This window comes from Corvus cornix, chromosome 10 (genome assembly GCF_000738735.6).
Source record: "Corvus cornix cornix isolate S_Up_H32 chromosome 10, ASM73873v5, whole genome shotgun sequence".
Classification (NCBI taxonomy): Eukaryota; Metazoa; Chordata; class Aves; order Passeriformes; family Corvidae; genus Corvus; species Corvus cornix.
Genome location: NC_046340.1, coordinates 9504291 through 9528372, shown reverse-complemented (window position 1 = coordinate 9528372; position 24082 = coordinate 9504291). Strand labels below are relative to the sequence as shown.

The 24082-nt window shown below is 38.5% G+C and overlaps 1 protein-coding gene across 5 annotated transcripts in view; it reads right to left on the bottom strand.

Moving 5' to 3' along the window:
* LRRC28 (leucine rich repeat containing 28) overlaps positions 1 to 23200 on the bottom strand; it is a 51526-nt gene extending 28326 nt beyond the window's left edge. Inside the window, exons 1-5 of one of the 5 annotated variants that reach the window (XM_010391001.4) lie at positions 23099 to 23200; positions 20627 to 20844; positions 16832 to 16872; positions 14207 to 14244; positions 13304 to 13441 (exon numbers count right to left, since the gene is read on the bottom strand). In XM_010391001.4, coding sequence (XP_010389303.1) covers positions 13304 to 13441; positions 14207 to 14244; positions 16832 to 16872; positions 20627 to 20809 — 400 coding nt within the window. In that variant the 5' untranslated portion in view covers positions 20810 to 20844; positions 23099 to 23200. Of the gene's footprint in view, positions 1 to 13303; positions 13442 to 14206; positions 14245 to 16831; positions 16873 to 20626; positions 20845 to 20939; positions 21036 to 23098 lie in introns of those variants that run through there. The other 4 variants (XM_019280794.3, XM_019280796.3, XM_019280795.3 and 1 more) reach the window with 4 other exon arrangements.
* Positions 23201 to 24082: the final 882 nt, after the last annotated feature.

The following is a 24082-nucleotide window of genomic DNA, read 5'->3' as shown; positions in this document are numbered from 1 at the left end:
CCTCACTGTCCCAGCTGTCTCTGCTGAACTCAGCAGCCCAGAGAATTCACCAGCTGAGGAGACAGGAGCTGCTATAATGACATGGTTACTACTTGAAAAATGGTATGGACCAACTACTAACAGTTTTAAACTGAGATTATCAGTAAAAAAAAAGAGAAGACATCTGACTTCAAGCAACACTAGCTCTGTCCCGATTTTACAAATGCTGAGAGCAACTGCAAGCCTTGTCTTAATCAGTGATAGTTTCTGCTGTTTAGTGTTTCAAATCAGCACAAAGTAGACAAGTAAGGTTTGCAATTACATTCCAACCCCCTCACTCAAGTAATTCTGAATTGCATTCCTTTACCTAGACAAATAAGTAGTCTTAGTTCATAAACCTCTCAAATGTTAAATAATTACCAACTAGAGTACACTTGTACTTGCTTGGCATCAAAGCCTTCCATCTAGAATGACAATTTAATGCAGATTTGGACAATGCTAAGGAAAACACAGGACTTTATTTTAAATAAATACCACTGCAACAACATTAAGTTAACTGAAATACAGGTATCAAACTCTGTGTGTGTGACATGGACCACGGGAAGGTTAATCTCACATCATACCTCGAGTTCTACACATTCTCTTTACAGGCTTTTTCCATTTAGATTTAGTGTCAGTAAATGATGCGTTTTATTTTGCCCCAATTCATTTAATAGAACAGCTGAGTAAAAACAAGGATGTCAATAACAAGTAGTAATTTAACTCTCTCACAATGGTATGCAGAAAACTAAATTATACTTGGTCAATAAGGTCAAAATGTAAATCCATACACTATAAAATTTTTCTATTGCACAGCATTAACAGTTTGTGTTTGTTCCCTCTCAAAGACTGAATAACTCTGTTCTCCAAGCTTCCCTGAGCACTCAATCCTTACTAGTAAATTGCATTTGCTTAATGCACAAGTAAAATCAACTACCTGTTAATATTGCTAATCACTGTACATAGGTTAGGGAGAGCTTAGGGAAAGAAAGGAAAAAAACCAAGGAAACCGAAAAGACAAAAGTACATTCATAGATAACTTTATTTATAAAGACTTTAGAGTTTAACAGGAAAACATGTTAACTTTTAACACCTAATCCTAAAAATACAAAAAAATAAGCCTCAAGAGCTCATTTTTTCCTGTCAATAAATGTTAATTTAGTGCAATCAAAAAAAAACCTCACAAATTTCAAATCAGTAGGAGCTTTTACATTAAAAATTACTAGCAAATTAGTTTAGTTTAGTTATAGTTAACAGATAAACTTATTTTAAAACAATGCCAGTAAAGGCAGTAAACACGGACGTAATCCCCGTGAAAAGCTGGTTTTGCCTGTATGGATTACTTGAGCTTGTCTTAGGACCCTCCCAAAATTAGTCAGTGCAACAAAACAAAGTTAGAGCTCCTTGGCAGTCCAGCACACTGAAATCACTAAGTCCTTCCTGAGGTAAACCTGGAAATGGCAAAGCAGTTACCACCATTTTTTTTTTTCACACATTTACAAACTGATGAAAAATTTCTGAGAAAAAACACCTGCAGTTTAGTATCTGTTCAAAGCTGAGGTTCTCTGAAAGCCTTAACTAAACACCACTGAACAGACTGTTGGTATTAAAGAAGTTCTCATACTACAGAAAGCCCAACACCATCTGTATGGGAAACATCTTTCTCAAAATATCTCTCCACCTCTGAGGTTTGGTCTCCGCCTTATCAATACGTATCTGTCTTCACCCGTGTGAACAGCTATTGGCAAACGTTTACAAGAGACACCCTTAAAACTCCCTTGAAGTTCAGTTTTACTTTTGGGTAACAGCTCTAAACCAAAGACTTTTACAAGTATTTTGAGGAGCATCTGTTTTGAAGTTGCAGAAATGAGGTTCCTATATCTCACATGTGTTTGTGCCAGGCAGTCAGTAAATGCTTTACTATCAGATCCTCAGCAGAAGAATTCAGTGCTGACAGATGAGTTACAAACCAACTTTTCCTGCAATTCCTTTACTTAGGAAGCCGGTCTGATATTAGGCACTATATGACTACTTGAGTTGAGGTTCATTTCTCAGAGTATGCCCTCAGTAACAAGTGATTTCTGTAAGAACAGTCAGAGGGAGAAGACTTACTTAGAAGTCCCGTCCTGCTCCTCTCATGATAGAGACAAGCTGATACACGCATTGCGCAAGGAGGAGAATCCTGACAGCCCCGGGGGTGCTGTTCAGAACCTGACTGCTGCCAGCCCTAACACGGAAAAACCCTGGTATCAAATTCCAACGAAGAGGTTTTGCTGTGCTCTCAGTAGAGGATTCAGCATGTTGAGGGAAGAAGTTTCAAAAGGAGGGGAATGACACCTTAAAAAAAGTTACAGTAACTTACATGAATTTTCTTTTGATGTAGATTTTTTTCCTAAGGTAAGAACAAAGTTAAAAGATCCTAAAGGTTCCTTTTTGGGTTAGGTTGGGTTTTCTCTAAAGCACAAAAGCAAACTGAACCCCTCACATTATCTTTAACATAGATCCAAGTACTTTATCATAATAAACACAACAGTGATTACATGAATTTTCACCAATCCTGATGACAGTTGCACAGTAAAGCAGCCAGTAAAGCAATAAGCCATCACACCTTCTCATCTACCAAGATTATCAGAGATGCCACCATGAATTTTTGGGGTGGGAGGGGATTTGCCGGAGCTATGAACAGAGTAATGACCTTTTAAGCTTCAGAGCCTACTCTGATAACCCATAAAACTAAAGCAACTAGAAATGTTACGTTTTATAGTCTTTATGGATTGCCAGATACATTTATGTAACACTTTCAAACACTCCAAGCAAGAAAACAGAATTACATCCCGGCAAAATGAAATTCCTGGTAGTCTCTTTTTCTACATAGATTAGATTCAACTCCACAGGAATAAGACTAACCAAAAGCAACCAAAGACCCTCCACTTCTTCCTCTCATTTGCTATGCAGACAATAAACTCACATAAAACAAACACCACAAAAGGAATAATGACCAAATTCAAACACATCTGTAGCCACTTCCAGATTGATTTTTTTTCTGTGGTATATAACTGTCACAATGAGTCCTCCCCATAAATTTCAAACCCAAGTTTTCAAACAATTGAAAAGCAAAAAAACAAATAATTCTATTTGACCTTCATTATTTAGGTCTGTGTGCCAGGTCTAATCAGTTCTCATGAGCACATTCCACTTCTTAAAAACCGACTGTAGAAATGCATTTTTCAAACTAAAAGGAACACAACGCATTGTTTTGATGCTACAGCCTGAAGCCCTTTATCTGAGTTTTATCAAACTATACTCTATCACTGATCGAAGCAGCAATGACAACCTAATGTTCTCTAAAGTTATATATATTGCTGTATAAACTTCCCACTTTTGTCTTGTGGCCCCCGGCTCAGCATGACATTGGGGGGACATTCAAAGGTCAGCGAGACTTTCTTTTCGAAGCCTTCAGCTCCCAAATTGCAGCTCTATCCATAGCAGGAGTGGGGAAAGGAATTCCATCAGGGCTCTGTTCCCATATACCCTAAAAACTTCAGGTTGTCATTTCTTCTGTCAGATGTTTGAATGACTATTTGGTATGTTAGTGTATAAACTATCTGTCTGTCTAGCAGCATTTCCACATCACCCTATTACTCATTTTATTGTCAACTCAAGACTGTTTCTCACTAGTATTAAAATCAGTATTTAATCTTAAATTTCTTTCAATTTATTACTTTGCATAAGTAGCTTTTTAAAGCAAAGCTTGGAAGTTACTTGGACATGCAAGTCTTTAAAAAAAAAAAAATCTGTATTTCAACAATTCACTGAGAAATCTCAAATTGAGTTTACTAGAGAATGTTACACAATTTTATGTTTAATGAACTGTGTTGAAATGAATTGTACTTAAGACTCCTTATTTAATAAAAAGGCCTAAGAACATGCAACATTAACTACCACGTTTCTACAGTCATATGAAGACCTCCAACATCTTCAGAGTTTTAAGCTTCACACAAATGGCTGTCAGGATTACTTGAAGCACTCTCAACGTCTTCAAAATTCTTGTCTACCCCCACAAACAAGAGGAAAACCCCAGGAGAAACAAGCCTTACAGTCACTTGAGGAATCAAGCACTGCTGAGCAGAAGAACGAGCCAGGATTTGAGAGGCAGCACCAAGTCTCTGGACAATAGAGAATCCAGTTAAATCTGCTCCCATCCTCTCAGGAATTCGAGAATCATCCAAGTACCCACCATTAGAAGCACCTCCAACTCCTTTATCTCCTATCTGAGAGCCCTCGAGGGGAACAGCTAAAGGGGAAAGCCCATGGCCCAGAGCTCAGCAACAGGCATGTCCCTGCAAGGATTCTGATTTTCAGGAGCACTGCTAAACCAGAAGCTCAAAAGGCTTGGGAGCACTACCAGGAATAATTAGTTTGGCTCTTCCTGCTCCATCCTGGTTTCACCTACACCTCACCAGGTTTCTTAGTAGCTCCTCTTCAAAGGATGGACGGAACGGGCAGTGGCTGGAGGGAGTAATTCTGTGAGTTTGGTGCATGGAAATCTTTCACTATGATCTCACATAGAACAGAAGGGAACAAATGGCAGCACTGGCCCATCCTCAGAATCCAGTTTCAAAATAAAAAACATGGCGATCTAGGATTTGGAATTGAAAATAAAAATATCAGGCAATGGCAAGTCACAGGCAGCTTCACACAGACACAGTGCTATCGTCTACAACCAGGTTTGTTCAACAAACTATTAATAACGTATTTAGTGATCAGAACTCAGGTGGTGTCATTCTGAGATGTCTCTGTCCAGACAGATGACGCCACCATAACTGTAACAAAAATCTGGTGGCCAGAAAGAATTGCCACATAAAAAGAGAACGTTTACAGGTCAGTCTCTGCCCAGATCATACAAAGAATTCCAAGAAAACAAGGATGTCTGAGACACTGATGCACAGCACCCTGCTCCCACACACCCCTGGATCTATTAATGAACTGAGTAATTAAATCAGCATACTGCTCATGTTTAAATACAGTTAAAAATCAGGCACAGATTTTTTTTCAAGTTAAAGCATTACCAAAACTAGAGGCCAAAAAAAAAGTGTGATTGATCCAAAATCATTATAATCTTGCTAAAATGCACAAGAAAGAAGAAAAAAAATCAAAATCAATAGAGTTATGTTACAATTTTGAGTGGCCTTTAAATATTGTAAAACTAGTATTAGAAAACTCAGAACACTTGGTCATTACCTTGTGCTACAATAGGATTTGAGGCTTCCATTTACTGACATGAACCCTCAGTGCCAGGTTGTTTGCGCCTAATATTTTTTTCTGATATGGAAATGACCACAGAAGTTAAAATCTGTTTTATAAAATTGCACGTACTTGAAAATGTAATGCACTGAACCATAACACAATTGATTTTTTTAACTAAACCCATGCTCATTAAAGAAGTGTAATTTCCAAATACTTTTTCCAGTGATTGCTCTAAATTAGAATAGCAAATTTTAAGATGGAATTTTCTAGTCCAATAAGCCTGGTACACAAAGCAATATTTGAATCCGTAATTTAAATGTTACAGTGAGAAACACTGATGGCTTCCTCCAACTGGTTCCCATTAGTTTTCAGATTACTGAATTACAACACATACATACTCAGCACATGCATTTCTGAGGACCTGCTGTGCAGCACCAGAATGAGGAATACCAGGAATACCGCAGGCCATTGTTGAAAGAGATAGTTTTGTTGGATTTTTTGTTTCTTAACGTCATTTCTGCTACAGTTACGGGAAATATTTCAGTTCCAGTGCACCCAATAGACGCCCATCTGGAAGAAGTGTTGGAACAAAAGCCTATATTGAAACAACATTTTTAAGCATAAAATATAGGTCTGGAATTTTTCTGACTATGTTTATACTATTTTTGTTACCAGCATCCAGTGACATTATGAACCTTCTGTGGTACACTAAAAAATCTTGTACGATAGTAACAAAGAGGCTTTTAAAAGCTCCTCAACAGAGGGGGAAGTGGGAAAGAAAATAACACTAAGAAGGGGCAAGTAGACAAAGACAGAACAGTGAGCAGCTCTATGCACAGATGACTCATTCTGACATTCTATACAGGTGAAGGTATACAGGAAAAACTTCAGTTAACGAAAATTTCCAGGAATTTAGTGGAATTCTTTTATCCTCTGTCTTCACTTCCCTCCCCATAAATTTCGAGCACTCAGAAGTACTAGTAGTCCTCCTGAGATTTTAACCCAAACCAAATGTTTGAGCAAGGCAGACTGTTATAAAATCTCAAGCAAGCAACATCCTTTAATTAAATAGGTACCAGTGTGTTTGGATATGCATGGAAGTTAATCCATAAGGAATACCAGCTGTACAATACACTGCCCTGTGCTTTGGTCACCTCTAGGCAGTTCACAAAGTCCAATCCCAGTCATTAACCATCCACGGTGCCATTTTTTTCCTGACTCCTCCCTGCTGTAATTTCATAGGAGAAATTTTTCTTATAAAAATTTCAGTCTTTACAGGCTGCCTGGATAGGGCTGTATTAGAGTTTATACAAAACCAAAACATTTAAAATCTTTTCCTCCTAGAAATCTAATTAATGACTTAGAGATCAGGTATTTTTATTGTGCTTCTGGATTAATACACCATAATTACCAAAGCTTACTAATTCTGATGTGAAAAACGCAATACAGTTACAGGCAAATATGGTTAAGTTTTGCATTGATTTAGGAAAAAATGTAATAATTAATTGTTGTTGAACCCAAGAGGTAATATAAAGCTTAGTGTGCTGACTCTTGGTTTTATAAAACAAACTGAAGCTAGAATTGAATTATTAAGCACACCATATATTTTACAAATCTGTGCAAAGAAAACCTTATTTTTAATAATTAGGCATCAATTCCTCCAAAGAAAACAACATATTATTATAATAATTAACATATTTTTTTTAGAAGGCCATGCTTCTTTAAATAGTCACATACTTCCAGAGTCCAAAGCTCATGTAACCTAATCTGTGTTTTCCTCAAATCCCCACAAGTCCATTTACTTAAAAACACCACGCTCCTGGATGGGTGCCTGGCGTACCAAACCTGTCCCGTCGTGCATATTTTTATACATGTTACTAAATTAGGAAAGCAGAGTGGACTAAGGTTATGCCAACTTGAAAAAAAGAACAGAGTCTGCATTAGTTTGTGCCTTTGCTTTTAAACTCACAACCATTATAAAAAAAAATTTGAACTTTATTAAGTATCAAAGTGATCTGCCCTGATCAGAGACAGTAATAAAAGCAGAAGGGAAATCTGGGGGGAGCAGGTAAGAAGCCAAATTTATTCCCCCTCAATTGAAGCCTCTAAATCAAAATGTGGAATATAATTTTAAAAAAATGAGTTAGGACCACATATTTTCATGCCAGGGTCTAGAGTAAGAACAGAATTATTGGCATGCTGTACCCATCAGTGGAAATCTACTGTGAAAAGAAGGGAGGGAAGAAATCGTGTTTATGTGCCTTTAATTAAGATTTACCAAAATCCCTCATATTGAGCCCTATTCAGAATTCTAAGTTGGGTATTCAGGAAGTCTTTACCAGTTAAATACTGGTATGAATAGTAAATACAGATATTGTACTTTACAGCAACATTTAAAAAAAAGAGAGAAATGAATATGCAGTTTTCATATCTGGAAGTTTCTCCTGCCCCCAATTAGTAAAGCAAATTCCAAAGCAAAGCAGACTGCAATAATCACTCAACATTCCAAGGGTTACTGTATAAATAGACAAAGCAGCAATCAACAATTACAGTTTGATTTACAATTTTAGCAATGACTGAACCCTCCTTGTCATTACACCGAAGTTACATAGGTAAGAGAAAATTATCTAGTATTTATCTATAAAAGTTAGATATTTCAAAATTCATCTTCCTGAGCTCTTCCAGCCTTCTGGAAGCACAAGTTGTTTCAGTTACAAAAAACTCACTGATCTTACCGCTATTAATTTCCTATTAACTCAGAGGGTTATTCATTATGGAGAGATAATTATTAATTTCCTAATAATGGGTGGGAAGACTCAATCCTCCCTAACATTAAATATGATCAGACTCAAAAAGGTGTGGTCTTAACAAATGGAATGGGAACACCCAAGTTCTATTTCTGGCTAACACTGACTCCTGCTGTGGCCTGGAGCAAATCATTTCTGTTAAAAACACTTTTTTTCCACTCTGTAAAATGAGGATAACACTCCCTTATCAGCTTCACAGCATCTTTCTCAAATGCTTTGAAGATAAAGTTTTATAAGCCTACAAATGTATTTTAATGAGTCTTAAACTGACTATATTTCTAAGCCAATTTGCCTTAAAAAGGAAAAGGATTTGAACAGAACTGAAAAGAAGGGTCTCCATGCTGTTAATCTCCCTTAATATTGCTGCAGTTTGCACTTTAAATACACCAAAGGCACATGAATTCATTTTCCTTCAGTCTACCTAAAGGAAGCAAAATGGCAACAAGTGGATGCAAGATGCAGGAGTCCCCAGAGACTACACGTAAATGTGGATGTGCCAAGAAAGCCATACATTCCCTGTCCTGGGGCAGGAACCTGCCCAGGACTGTGGCAGAGACCTGCACCCCTCCAGCAATGGCTGCTCCCTCAGCAGCACTTTCCTCTAACATTCAAACAAACAGCCTCCCACTTTTGGCAACAAATTTGCTATTATTTGTTCACTTCTTTTTTTTTCCTTTGCTTGATCAATGCACTCAACTCTTAAAGTTCCTGAACAACAAACACAAAGGGAACATCGGTCTAGTCCATGTAAAGACAACTGCTGATTTTTTTTTTTCCCCTTCTTAAAGGGAATTTTGCCAAAAGATGGGCTGGGATCATAAACCATACCCTCTTCTTTAATTACTTGCTTTTGCTCTTGACTTGGCAAAACATTAAGCTTTTCATTTCAGTAAATCTATAATTAACTCCAGCATGTGCTGAGTAAACATGACCTCACTTTTAATTAAATCTTAGAACAAGATGCTACAAAACTTGCTGTTTCTAAAGAGAAGTAGCTCTCAAGTAAGGGGCAAAAAACCCATCTAATCCTTGTCAAGTAAGAAACTTAAATCCGAATTTGAGTATAACCCACCCTCTTTTAAGTCATCTGTTCCCCAAACATACATTCCAGCTACAAGATCAAAATGTAAACCTGAAGAGCCACCACTGCACATCAAAAGATTCTGAGGCTAAAGTCAAACCAAATCTAAATGGTAACAGCAGAACAGAGAACCTTGGTTTTGGGACGCCTCAAGAATAATTTTTATAATGCATCTCACTGGATTTTTTTTTTAAACTATGGAGTGAGTAGTTCTTACACAAAGAGAAATAAGATTTCTCAAGAATGAAAGGAGCTGAAATATCATATGCATTATAACCATCAGAAACAAAGGGGAACTTTCTAGTTAGTCATTTATGAGCGAGAAGATTCAGAAAATTTCCTTCTGACAGTACGTCCATATAGAACTAACTCTACAATTCGAAATTAAAATATCAATTCACTGATTAAAAGGAGAAATCTCTGAAAAAATAAAGTTCAGCTACTGTGAAAACAATGTCATGACTAAGTCAAGTTCATATATGAACTAATGTAATAATATGAAATAACCGTCTTTTGTTTATGCTGATTTTTTCCAGTAACATCTTTGGCGTCACACATTTCCAAATGGCCCTCAAGAATTTAGATTATTTAAGTGCTACATTTAAATAGTAGAAAATTTCACAAAACTTACTTCATGTTCAAGAACTGCATTTACCAGAGCCAAATAAATGAACCAAGAAACTGTTAAAGACAGCAGCTACAAGATTTACAATCTGCAGAACAAAACAATGTTGTGCATTTAAATGAAAACATGTACTCAAGAGAACTTTAGAGCATTAAATCTCCTTTTACTTATCTGCAACTGTTTTAATCAGCTCTTCTCTGAAAGGCAAAACCTCTCAGGGATTCTGATTACCCCAGAATGCAGATACTGATGACTCTGTATTAGGCAGAAGCTGGTCTGCTTATAAATCTTATCTAAAGTATATCCAAAATATGACATTAAGAGAATTTCACTAAGTATTTTCTTCCAGCCATTTGCTATTGTATTTCAGTTTCAACATGCTTATTCTGGACAAATTCTTCCCTTTAATTCTCAAAGTTCAGCTGAGTCACCTTTGAGCAGTTCTCACAACAGCTGAAAGGAGGCTGATGGAAGCCCCCTCAGCAGTGGCAGATCAAACACAGAGCCTTGAGGCTAAAGCCCAGGATCTGATCCAAGGGCAGCACCCATTTGGGGAGTGTTTGCTGAGCGCAAAGGAAGGACTATCACACTACCAGAGTGCCACTGCACATAAAGTCCTTCCCCACCTCCAAGGGACACCATTTCCATGCTTCACCTCATGCCCATTTCCCTCCTCATCAGTCCTGTATTGCCTGCTTTCCTCAGGAAGCTAAAGCTTATGCCTCTACACTGGCTGCATGTATTTTATCATTCTCCCCCATCTCCTCTCTTAAAATAATTTTTAAAAAATTCATTGGACAATCATGACCAAACCTGAGAAAAGCAAATTGCTTGTTATTATTAAACTGTCACAGGTTTTATTAAAACAGGTACTTAACAGATTAAAACCCTGCCCATCCCAGTGAAGATAAACCACACTACAGGCTCACCCTCTATCAGAGTCTGAAGAATCTCTACAATCAGACTAGAGGCTTAAATCTAGATCTTAAATGCACACTACTTCAATTGGTTTAAAATTTGATTTCTATAAGGCAAATCTTAAATACTAAAAATTAAGAGCACAACTGTGGAACAAAATCATTAAAAATGCATAATGAATCAACATATGCTATTAATTGCATTGTTTCTTCTAGCTCTTAATCACAATTAAGGAAGACACAACAAAGAATCATTCTTATGAATTAAAATGCAATAGAACAGTGGGGGTGTTCACACATAATAGCAAACATTTACCATCCAACTGTTCTGCAGCTGCAATGAAGATATTTTCTAGCAATTCATTTAGGATATTACTGAGTATCCTCCTAGATATCCATGGAATTTTGAAAAAAACCTGAGGATACTTTTAACACCAGACACTGGCAATGGAGATCCAAGAGGAATGACAAGGCAACGACTCTGAAGTAATTTCCATAAATGACTGTGATCTTAACCCAAAAGCTCTTTTTTAATGCAGATCTTTAATTTCAGCACAAGCTGCACAGGTAGAAGCTAACTTTTATCTTAAATGGTTCCTTATGATAAATTAAGAGCCATTCAGAGCTGTCTTTCCCCAGAAATGCAGGGCAATGTCTGCTGTACAGAAAGCAGTGAACACACAGTAAAATGATGCACTGCAGTGAAATCACATCCCATCCTAGTTCAGCTGAACTTTGCCAGTGTTCCCAACAGAATGCTAGCTGACACTATAATGAAGATTCATGCTACCAGTATAATTAAGGATGAAACAATTCATCAGAATTTATTATTTTTCTCTCCTTTTTCAATTGTTGAACGTAAGTGTTATTTTGAAACTCCTAAGTTTTTTTTTTTTTATATGAAGTCTTTGAAGTCTTCACAATTTTACAGAGAACATCTCAGAAAATATGCTTGGAAGCCCTCTTTGGGAATTGTTTTGTTTAGGAAACACTGAGCGCAGTAGATTAACTCTCCAGTGGGCAAATTATGCAGTGTGAGTGAAAGGCTAATCCTGCTTGGGCTGGTAACACTTGTGTGACATCCCGTCACATTGACAGTGACAGGATTAGCACCAGCAGCAGTAATGGCACAAAGGACACCACCACAAACACACAAAGACCACACACTACTGGATTCTCCAATGCACAAGAAGGCAACACAAGTATTATTTCTAAGCATGCAAACTTTTCATGCACACAAACCTAAACACACGCAGGGACAATGCTCAGGACCAAATTTTGTATAAACTTCAGGAGAAATTTAATGCAGAAAGTCTCAGCTGATACCAGTTCCTAATCAAATGTGGTAGACTCCAAATCAACTCTTCAGTAATGTAAATTATCCTTTTGAAAGTCTTTTTTGGAACCTTTTTAAGTTAATGTGTGAAGTTTTGCAGAAAATGTGTCACTTTCTCTTTGAACAAGTCTTTCTTTCATGGTACAGCACCATAAGGTAAATTATCTTTGAGGAACATAAAGCACACTCAAATCACTCCTTTCTTTTGAATGTAGGACATCTGAAAATTGATGGAAATTTTATTGGCCCTGGGTCATAATGTTTAACAGGTTTATCTAATTTCATTCCAGAGCATTTACATAGTCATATATTTTTTTTTCTTTCTAATCATAACCATCCTTTGACTTTTTTAAGCAGCCTAGAAAAGTGCAAGGAAAGGACAGTGAGATTTCTGCACCCAAAACTTCAAGGAGCATTTGCAATACATTCCTTGAGACTAAACAATATGAACTTACAAACACATGAAGGTCACACTGAGAAATTAGTTAAAATAGAGCCAAAACCTAATCCTGTTAGATTAAGTTAGATCAGTTTTTTGAAATCATAGCCTTAAATTTTTATCATCTCTGCAGATGAGAAAATGCAAATACACCAGAGAAAAATTAAAAACTGAAATAAAAAATAAGTATTTGAAAATCACCATCATCTTCTCTGAACAGATGTAAGGGGGATGGAAGAATAATAATGTTACATCTGCTTATCAAAGTATTTAGAAGACAAAAAAAATCATTCAAAATCTGCCTATGGCCAACTTTTTCTGACTTTGTGTCGCATTTACTTTGAATAAATTTTTCTATTTTATTATAAACTAGCAAGACAAACATTTGTTATCTACTGTCACAATGAGATAGAACTGCCATAGGCAAAGCTACTAGACACGTGTCTTTTTAGAAAATATGAGATTGGGGCTGTTGGGTGAAAAGAAAGGAAGGAAGGACCAGAATCCTTTATATTATGGAAAATTGGAAGAAACATCATTTTATCATAATGACAGTTGTCATTGGCATTTTGTGTCTTCTCAAAGAAGTTCAATATTTTCTTGATATGATGGCAAAAGCTGTTAAATAAATACATTTTTCCCACTTCAGCAGCATTTTTCAGTACTCTGCAAGCACACAGAGCACAGCTTTTTTCTAACTACAGAGCACACTGGGAGGAATACAAACAGCAATCCCTGCAAGTTGCACCACTCAGTAAACCAAGAGCAGATCAGTTGGCAAGTGAAGTTGCAAGGCTGTGTCAGTGCTGTGACCCCTCACACACTGCACTCACCTGCAGGTAAATATTTCAGCTGGTTGTTCGCCAGGCGAAGGTGCCGCAAAGACCTCAGGCGGCCGATCTCTGGACACACAATCTCCAGGGCATTGTCACTTAGGTCCAGAAACTGCAGCTTAACCAAGGAGCCAATGGCTTGTGAAAGAACAGATTAAAACATGAATGTGACCCAAGAGCAACATTAAAATCTTCACAGGACTGTGAGAGGAGAACAAGCCACAGTACCCGCCAGCTGTGTCTGAGCGCATCTCGAGGTGTTAAAGCCGGTCTCACAACTCAATGACATCAACTGTGGAAATGGTGCTCTAGCTAACAAATAGCTCTGCTGGCAGTGAGACAAGGGATAACAAGTACAGTGGTGTACAGAATACTCCCATCTGTAGATTCTCCTCAAGACAATTCTGCTCTGAAACCACTTTCTCCATTCTTGTCCTTTGAGTCTATCCAATTTACATTCAGAAATAGCATAAATTGAACACAAATTCCTCAAGTTGAGCACATAACTCTGCAATTAAGACAAGGAAAAGAAACTAGTACAAGTTCTTGCTCCTTTGGGTTTCAAATCTGTCATGATCTAAACCAGCAGAGTATTCAGTGTGGTAACTGCCTGAAAGCAGCAGACACTCTGGATTTTTGTTTCTGTAGATGAGTGCCATTTAGCCTTTTCACTTTCTGCAATTAGAACTGCAGCAAACAGCATCTAGGTGCATTTGAGAATTCATTAAAAGAATTTAACATAGCATAAACAAGGATATTATCAACTAAAAGCTACACTGGTATATTTTGTATTAAAATCTTAAATGTTTTATGGGAAAATAAAGGAAAAATAGGCCTCTTCAAAAAAGAAAAATGAATATTTTATGATTTCTGCCACTTATCATGAGCTGGTAGATTACTTACCTTCAGGTACAACAACTATGTTATTTGAATGAAGGTACCTGGGGGGAGGAGAAAAAAGCAGAGGACACCACCTGTTACCCTCAAGGACTTCTGCTACATATTCAGTTTGCAAAATAGCCAGTTTCAGACTGAACGAGCACCCTCAAAGCCATTCCTCCCTATGACCACAAAAGCTGTGTAAACTATAAACTGGCAATGGACAGGTACTTAAGTTGCACTTGGATTATTAAATGATTAGCATAAAAATAAAAGAAAATTACATACCACTATGTAAAACAAACTATTCACAGTTACAATAATAATGGGCTTTAGTTTTGAGAGTCATACGGAGGAAAACAAAAAGGGAAAAGAATAAGCAGAGAGAATAACCAAAAATGAATCATTTTGATCACCAGGTTATTTGACACTAAATGCTGGCCAAGGAAAGAAAAAAAACCCACACCCACACAAGTTATACAATTACAAACATTTTCCCCTGCACATAAACTCTCACACCTTTACTGAGAAATAAGCACATGATCTATTCACTGCAAGTGGGTTTTTCAAACTTAAAGTACCTTTTTCAAAAGAAAAAACCAATCTTGCACACGGTTATTTATGCTGCTACAGAGGGTGGCCAGATCTCTCACTAAGAATATTCAGCACCCTCCAATGGAGCACTTCCAGTACTTCTGGTAACATAAACACTGATCATAGATTTTACACATTTCAGATTTCAATCATCATTACTGGAAAAGAACAATTCGATCTTGTAGTAAATAACAGTAACAAAATTTTCCAATATTAACATCCAACTGTAAAGGAATATTGAGTACTCAATGTTCAATTGCTTAGGCACACATGGAATTATTTTCATGGCATGTTTTCTTCCACTGTATTCCAAGAGCGTTTCCTAAAGTAGGAGCCCCTCTTTGCAGGGAGACAGAACAAAGGAAAAGACACATGAACATTTCAACTGCATGGGGCATCTGAACCTTCTCTTTCTTTAAAAATTGTAGTTTGCTAAAAACTTAACAAACATAAGAATAGTATACATGTCTGTAGAAACATAGGATGAGAATTCTCCTACCCATTTCAGCTGCAGCTCCTGAAAACATTCGTGAACTATTTCACTTAAGCTAAAAAAACTGTATTATGAGGAGCTACACCTCATAGCCCAGCATCAGGGGCATGATATATACAAAGAAAAACACATGAGTCAAATAACTAAGGATGTAACTTTTAGGAAAATAAAAATAATTTAAGCTTGTCTCTCAAAATTGAAAGCTACTGTAACAAATTATTCTTTAAATAAATCCTTGTTTTGTGGTCTCTTCTCTGACAACAAAACACCTCTTACTCTCTCATCAAAAATTGACTTGTCCTATGAGAGCTACACAAACACAGCCCATTGTAGCTCTCTCCAGACCACCAGAATGTGTGGGGTAATGGTGAGACACCTGAGCTTGCTGAACACCAAATAATTAGGTTTGACTCCTATAAATCAGTGTTTGTAAGAAATTATTTTAAGCTGTAATTTAAACAGGTTTTCCTAAAAGCACCATCAAATAGCAGAGATTTCCTGATGCCCAGTTGCAAATAATGATATCAAATATAAAAATATTTATTTTATTGCTTCAGAGCACGAAGACTCTCAAGACAGGGGCATGATGAGATAGGATTTGCTCTTGAGCGAGTCAGAGACTGCAGTGACCTACAAACCAGTTGAGTTATACTGTGGCCACAGGCACCAGAAAGGTGAGGTTACAGGGCCAAGATGACAAGATCAGACAGCTGAGGGCATTGGCTCCTCAGATAAACACCTCCTGTGTGGAGCTAGCCATTACATAAACACAATCAATACTCCATCAGTTACTCATCTGAAACTCAGACAAAGAACTTAAAACGGGAAAAGAGGATGTCCCTTTTAACCCCCCACTGCCAATCCTACCACACAAGAAAATCACAACTTTATAAGAAAAGGGGAAGGAAGAAAACATTGTCTCAGGGGCTTAAGTCTTAAATTAATTGTCAAAATAATCCAGTTCATGGGACATCCATTTTTTGGACAAGACTGGATAAACTGCTCTGCCGACAGCAATCACCATTCCATAGTTACCACCTGTACATGCTCACCCCTGCTTCTATTTGACAATCTCTGACTTGGTTCCAAAAACTTATTACTACAATCAGCAGGACTGAGATCATAAAACCCCTGGGAGCTGGGGTGGGAATGAGTAGCCAAGGATGGGCTGGAGGCTGTAACCTGTTACTATGGCTCTGCCACAACCCTCTGACCACTGCACTGGGAGGTTCCAGGGCTTTATCAATGTGACAAGTCCACACAGAATTTAGGGAGTAAGTATTTTTTCCCCGTAGAGGTATAGACACTTGTATAAAGGTTCTTTTCATACAATAAACAAGAAATTAAAAAAAAAATTAAAATGGGACTGAATACACCTACTTTAAAAAAAAAGTCCAATAACAAACAAAAAAAATCACACAAAAAAAAATTACCCTTTCTTGCCCTCCAAGAAAGCCCTTCACACTTAAGGGAAGTTATATGCAAGCAATACATTCTAGATGATTTTAAGATGAGATGGATAAGCATCATAAAAATATATTAGAACTCCTACACAAACTCACAATTCCACGAGGTTTGGAAGCTTCTGTGCAAGGTTTTCTGGCTGAAAGAGAGTTAGAGATTTTTTAGGTTTCAAAACAAAAACCAGACACACATTTATTGTGTGCCCAAGTCATTTTAATCGCTATACTATGACACATCAGCAGGAAAAATGGCAACAAGCGTCTATACAATACTGTTTCCATACCCCCAAAAATCCATCAGGGCAATCTCGGGTGTATCCCAGGTGAGCAATACACTACTGAACAGAACTGCAGCCCAGAAGTGACATTATCATGCCCTCAGCAAAATAGGAGTCAGATTTCTGAGACTGAAAAGATGGGATTACCTAATCTACTTTTGAAAATACATTCAAACAAATTAGTTAGTTGAAGGCAAGAGATTGCTAAGAAGTTGCAGCCTTTACAGACTTAAAGCAGAACAAGAACTACACAAGATGTCTAACCAGAATGTATTGTATAATGCTGCTAAACTGGGAAATGACCTACCATCTTTGTGTAGCTTATCAATTACAACCAAGCCAGAACTGCTGAATCCATCAAACTAAGATTTTCATATTTACATATTAACATGCATATCATTTCCTAAGTGCCAACTGATCCCTAGCTGTAATTCTCTTCCCTGGTGGCATTTATAACCATGAACGCATATTACAAAACTGGCTTCACAAGTTTCAGATGTCATGTTGGAAACTGTACTCAAAATTATTCAAAGTTAAGACAGTTTTATTGCTTAAGAAACCTGCTTAACGTAGATTTGTTTTACTGAAAAAAAGGGATTACAATACTGATATATGCAGAAACTACTGCTTTTTAAAAGCAGCTTGATCACATAATTAAATTCCTGTTAAAGCTAGAAATTTTCATGTAAATAAACATGATGTGTGATAGCTTAAATAGATATATTATCTAAAATATATAACTTTGTGTTCGTAACCTGATGATGGAGGAATATGCTAACCTATGTCATAATAGTCTCACATAGAAAACATGCCCCACGCACGATCTGAGTAAAAAGCCCCGTTTGCTTAACTCGGGAGCAGCAATTTATGGGTCAGGTCAAGAAATGTCGGGTGAGGTCAAGACAGCGCTGCGGTGACGTCAAACCCAAAAGGCGCTCTCGCTGATCTGGGGCTGCCACCTCGCGGCAGCTCCGCCACGGCGCAGTCATGGCCCCGGAGCGGACTTTATCTGGGCAAACATCAAAGCTTCAACTGGGAAAATGTGCTCAAGCACAAAAACAATTCAAGCCTTAACTGAAAAAAAAAAAAAAAAAAAAGTGTGGAAGAAACCAAATTCACTGCCATCCTGCAGGCTTTATTACAATAAGGATGTTAACCTGAACCACAAACCATTGTCACTATTCCACCTGCTGCTCTATCAGAACAGCATCACATTCTGAGGTAGTAAATTAAGAACAATTATCCTCAGTCCTGCTTCTGACAGAGCCAACAAGACAAACACCTATTTCCTTTCAATAGAAGGAGAAACTGAGTACTGGAAAGCTCATGTTATCAAAGATTAACTGAGAAGTGGAAGATTTGATGCTGGGATACAGGTGTGCTGCATGGCTCCTTGATCCATTCATTATGTCACAGCACTCCATCACTTCCACCTTGCCAATGAAGACAAAAATGAAATTATTCTTAGCCAAGGTAAATTCTGTCAGCATAACTATCCCAGACATCTCATAGGAGCCATCTATCAAGGACAGGAGTCACTTGAGAAGAGCAAAGAACAAAAACTGATTTAGTCATTTATTTTCAGAATTCTGAAGGAATGAACCAGTGGGACAAAAGTACCACCTAATTTTAGAGAAATATGGTGCAGGCTTAGTTTTGATGGATGTTAATGATGTTTATGCAATTTGAAGTGTTTATCGATGAGCTATTGCTCATCACCTTGCATCAGAGAAATATAAGGAAGACACATCTTCGTTCAATAATTGTTTTCAACTATTCTCAGATGGGATTTCCACTCCCTGCACTGCCCCCGTGTACCCAACTCACAACAACTTTACTAAAATTAAGAACACTACTTGTCCTACCTGTAGTGGACATCAAAAAACCTCATTATGAAACTCTGCTTTGTAAAAATATCGATGATTTCTGTTTTCCCCAGTTCCTCCTGTTTTTTCCTCTCCAATCTCACAACCTTTTCTCTCATGTTCTCTAAAAGTCCCTCGTTGCTGCTCTCTAAGTTCTCTCCAATTCACCCAGGCTGTCCATGAGTATGAAACCCTCTGCTCCAGCTTGTGCTTTAACAGTATCCAATAATTACTTCCTTCTGCTTTTAATGGAGATTGTGAAACTTTCCATGTTCCAAAAAGACATCTGCCTTTTTTTGTAACATGCTGCTGACTTGATCTATTTTGGTCCACTACAACTTCCAACATCTCTTCTGTGGAACAGATGCTCAGTGAATGACACCCAAATTTGTTTGCCTAGTTCCAACAATAGCGCTGAGCACTTGAATGAGATCCCAACAAGGCACATTATGAGCAAGTTATCCTGATTGCTGTGAATCTAATCATGCTCTGCTTCACACTGTTTGAAAGCAATTTTGTCTAAGTATGACCTACATTTTAACTTTTGTTTCAGTTTCTTTATCCAGGTCTTAACACTTAAATGCAAAACTCTCCTTATTGTTTAATCTTTTGAGCAGCGCAAAGTTTGTGAACCTTACTGCATTAAATAATCACTGAATTTCACAAAGTGTCAAGACAGAGCTGTTTACAGTCTTTGGCTGATTTTATAGCAGTTTTGATTTGGAACTGTGAATCCTATCCTCCCGTTAATTTATTAACACATTATTAAATTACTGCCCAAAACCAGAGTGTTAAAATAATTCTCTGCAGTACATGTCAACTTAAGTGACTCATCCAAGATGCAGAAAAGGCATAAAATCTTCAGAATCCTTTCTGCTTTTGGCCCTTAAAGTGGAATACTGGACTTGTTCTAGGAAACCCTGAAAACTGTACAATTTTGGTGAATTTTAAGTAGTCATGCCCTACAGCTCCTCTACCCTTGCTATTATTTTACCTCTCATACCATGGAAGAGCCCACAAAAAAAAAACCCAACCAACAAATCCAAACCAATCAAGCAACCAAAAATGAAGACTTGGAGACTTGAACCTATTGACAGTGGCAAGTTTTGACTCTATAGAATAGAGTCTTAGCAGCTCAGAACATCTCTCACAGTTATTTAACTACCTCACACTGAATTCTGAGGTCACAACATCCACTCAGGGAGAGAATTTCTTCAGTCCAGGGAAAAATAAGAAGAAATCCCAGAAGAAAATCCCACATTAACTGTGACATTAGCTGACATTAACTGTGTTCTCCATCCTCAGCAGCCCATAGATACAAGTTTTTACTGGCACCTTAACAGCATGTTTGGAATTAGACCCCGGGATTGACATTGCCTTTGAAATTGGGCACACACCAAGGGAAAAGTCATTCAGCCTAATGAAGAAATGTAGAATAGACTGCATAGCATCTACTAACACTTATGAGAGTACAATGTATAGGTTGAAAAAAAACCAACCAACAGAACAACAAGCCTGACAAGAAAACCCCCAGAAGATCTTCAGAGCTTCAAAAGGGTAACCATAAAATGTCATGAACTTCCATTTATTATTCTCTACATTACCCACGCAAATTCAAATACTCATATCTTATAGCTGATGACATCATTCAGGGTCAGATTATCTATCATATTATCATTTTTTTCCTGTTTCAAAAATCAGAATTCCTAAACACGCAGACAGTAAACATTGCAATGAAGAGGTTGTCATACCAATGTGGTCAGGGAATTTCTTTTCATGTAAAGTCTCTCCAAGTACTGCAGCCCCTCATCTTTCAGTAACTCCAGAGGGAAGTGATGGAGATTTCGGTAATTTAAGAACAAGTTCTTGTGCCTTTCCAGCTTTGCCTCAGAGATTGTTTTACACAGTTCTGATGCCATGACTAAGCACCACATCTACTGCATCACATCTTCTGAGAACAGACCCATTTCTAGGAGACAAAAAGAGAAAAAACCCCAGTATTATCGAAGTGCAGTTATGCCTTCTTTTGCAGGAAGAGTCATTACAGATTATCTGATCATTTACCTAAACACTCTTGTTCCCGTTAATACACAAAGTCCCCAGAACATCCACACCATAAGCTATGTTAGAAGCAAGTCTTTGACTATTTTCTGGATCAAACTTTAGTGCATTACAGGACCTGAAATAACAAAATCTTTAGGTACATTTAATGTTTTTAGTTTCATCCATATTCAGTGGGCCTTTCAGCTTATTTTGTCAAAACTGCCACCACAAGAAGAAAAAAAAAAAAAGCAGCCTCTATTAACCATTATTGATGTCCCACATCTGTCCTGTGACATGTGCTAAAAAAAGAATCCACAAATAAGAAAAACACACAATTAATAGAGGATTTTAGTCTCAGATGACTAAAACACACCAATATCTTTTAAATCAATAAGACAAAAGGTAATGAAAGCTTGAAGTGCTTTCCCATATAAAACTAGTGGAATAATTTACCAGTTGGGAGAGAGAATTGGGATGGATAACCAGTAAAGCCATTTAAAAATAATACACTAATATATGAGAAATCTGAAACTTACAGTGAGGAAATTTATAAAGGGTTAAATAAAACAGCAGATTTTCAGCTCGCTCTACTAAAAATAAAACCAGAAAGAACAAAGTGTCAAGCTTTAACTGACAATTTCAAAACCAGAAAACAAAAGCAGGAAGACAAATTAAAAATTAACTCGTATCTGAAACCTGACTTTATTCAACTGTTTTTTCACATATAACCAAAATTCAAGTCAATATTATGCTGTCTAGATTTACACAGCAGCAGCAGCGCTGCATCTTTTTAACTATCTCAGAAAAATGTAATAAACCCAGACTGTTTACTAATTTAAAGTTACCATTTTGCTACAGACTCGTGTATATAAATTAATTCCCATTAACAAAAGGCAAGGACTCAGAACTGCTTCCCACCAATAACTATTTTATTTTAGTTCAATCCCTCATTGAAGGAGAGGTTTTTAATCGTAACAGATATTGGAAGTGAAGGTCCTGAATCAAGAATCCCATCTGATGACAGGCACAAAACTCCAGCTGAAGATTGACAAACCAACCATACATGTAAATCAAACTACTTCATTAGTTTGAGTAATTCCCTTGATTTGCAGATAACAGCTCTTTGCAGTGATCTGTGTCCTTCTGGAGCAATACACATTTGTGGAGTTTTTAACAGTTGCCTTCATTAGCTGTTTTAGGGAACAGGGCACACACACTGCCCCTTGGCACTGCTAACATTAAAGCTCTCTTAGTCCAGAAGATCAAGGAAATTGAAGCCATTACAATTCCCAACTCCACTTCTGTGATCAGCATAAAAATAATTAATGGAAAAGCATTAACATTTTTCATGCGCATAGTCTGAGTATTTATTATTAACTTCTACAATATATGACATCGTAAAGGAAAACTCATCTTTCTCTGAATCTTTTTTAATCAGAAGCTGAGAAATGACGAAACATATGCATAAACATCCAATAGCCTTCCAATTTGTCCAGAAATGGTTTTTAGGTATCCTGCACTTGTGGGCTTCTCTTCAGAGTTTTGACTCCATGTAACAAGTGCACATTTAGCCATGGCACACACGGATACACAGACATCCAACCCCACAGATACAAAGTCCAGTCACAACCTACTTTGGCTCTTACTTCAAAGGAACCTCCTCCTACTCCCTTCCACCACCAGCCAAACTTTTCCTCTCTCAATTATCTTTTTCCAAGGATGAGGCGCAGCCTTACCAAAGAGGAACAGCCACAACCACGGTCTTTAAGGGAGGTAAAAAAGGAGGATGAGGGCTGATAGCACCCAGTGACGATGGCCCTGTGAGGAGCCAGGTCCTTCGGGGAAGAAAAGGGCGAGGAGGAAGGGGCAGGGGGCACGGGGGAGATGGAGGGAACGATGGGAAAGAGAGGTGGGAACGGGAGGAAAGGGAGGGAAACAGGGGCACCGGGCAAGGGGGACACGGGGAAGAGAAGGAGGAACGGGGAGACACGGGGGGAACGGGAGAGACAGGGAAAAACGGGCCCGGCCATAGCGCGCACCCCCTCACGGAGAGGCGCCGTGCCCGGCGGTCCGACGAGCAGAGAGCAGGGGCAAAACACCGAAGACAACCCCCCCACCGTCAGGACCCGATCGCCCTGTCCCTGTCCCCCCCGACGCCTGGCCGGGTCACTGCCACTCACCGGGGCCGCCGCAGCGGGAGCGGCGCCGCCGCCGGCCCAGAGACCCGGGGGCGGGACGGGACGGACCGCGCGAGACCGCGGCCGCCGCGCGGCTCTCGCGAGACACCACCCCACCCCACCGCGGGTAGCAGCCAATCACAAGGCTCCGTCTCTCCCGCCTCCCTCCGCCAGCCAATGGGAGCGCGCCGCCCCTCAGCGCCTCGCCCGTTCCTCGGTGTGGGCTGCGGGCGTTCCCGGTGTTCAGGTGTTCCCGCTGTCCCGGGCCCTGCTGGTGCGGCTCCTTGAGTGTGTGGGCTCCAGTTGCCTCCCCGCGTGTTCACACAGCCCCCGGTGCTAACAAGTGATCCCTGCTTGATCGCTGATAAAGGAGGACATAATTTGCTGATAAAAGCTGTGGTCAGGGACCACCCTCTCAGCTTTGGTGCAGCTGCCGCTGCCTTTTTTTCTGTGTTACGAGCAGAATGGAGACCCTCAGGCGATCTTGCCTGCACCCACAACCTGCCCATCGCGGCCATTTTTTTACCCTTGATAGTTGGCCTTTGGAAACGTTTTGATTTTATGTGTATTCACACACATTAAGGTGACATATAAAGGCTTGTTTGTGTCGTGTCAGTTCTCTGCTGACAGCAAATTCCCTTATACTCACGGTATTTTACATGACCGGGTATTAAAAAGTTGCTTTTTGCTGAAGATAGCTCTACAGCTGGCTAAAAAAGAATCTCAGCTGCAGAAATCCTCTTTCTGGTTTCCACAGACTAATTAACATAAACTGGTCCTAACAAAATTTATACCGCAATTTTGCAGGGTAACCAAGATGAACACCTTGCAGACAACATTTCTTCTTTATATTCACATAACTTTCACTTGAAATAAATCAACATGCAAAAAAGCTTAAGATCTTTTCCCTTGCAGATTCATTTGTCTCTTTTTCAGTTCTAAATAAAGAATAGCAGCCCTTAATGGCTCATTTGTCATTTTCCTGCA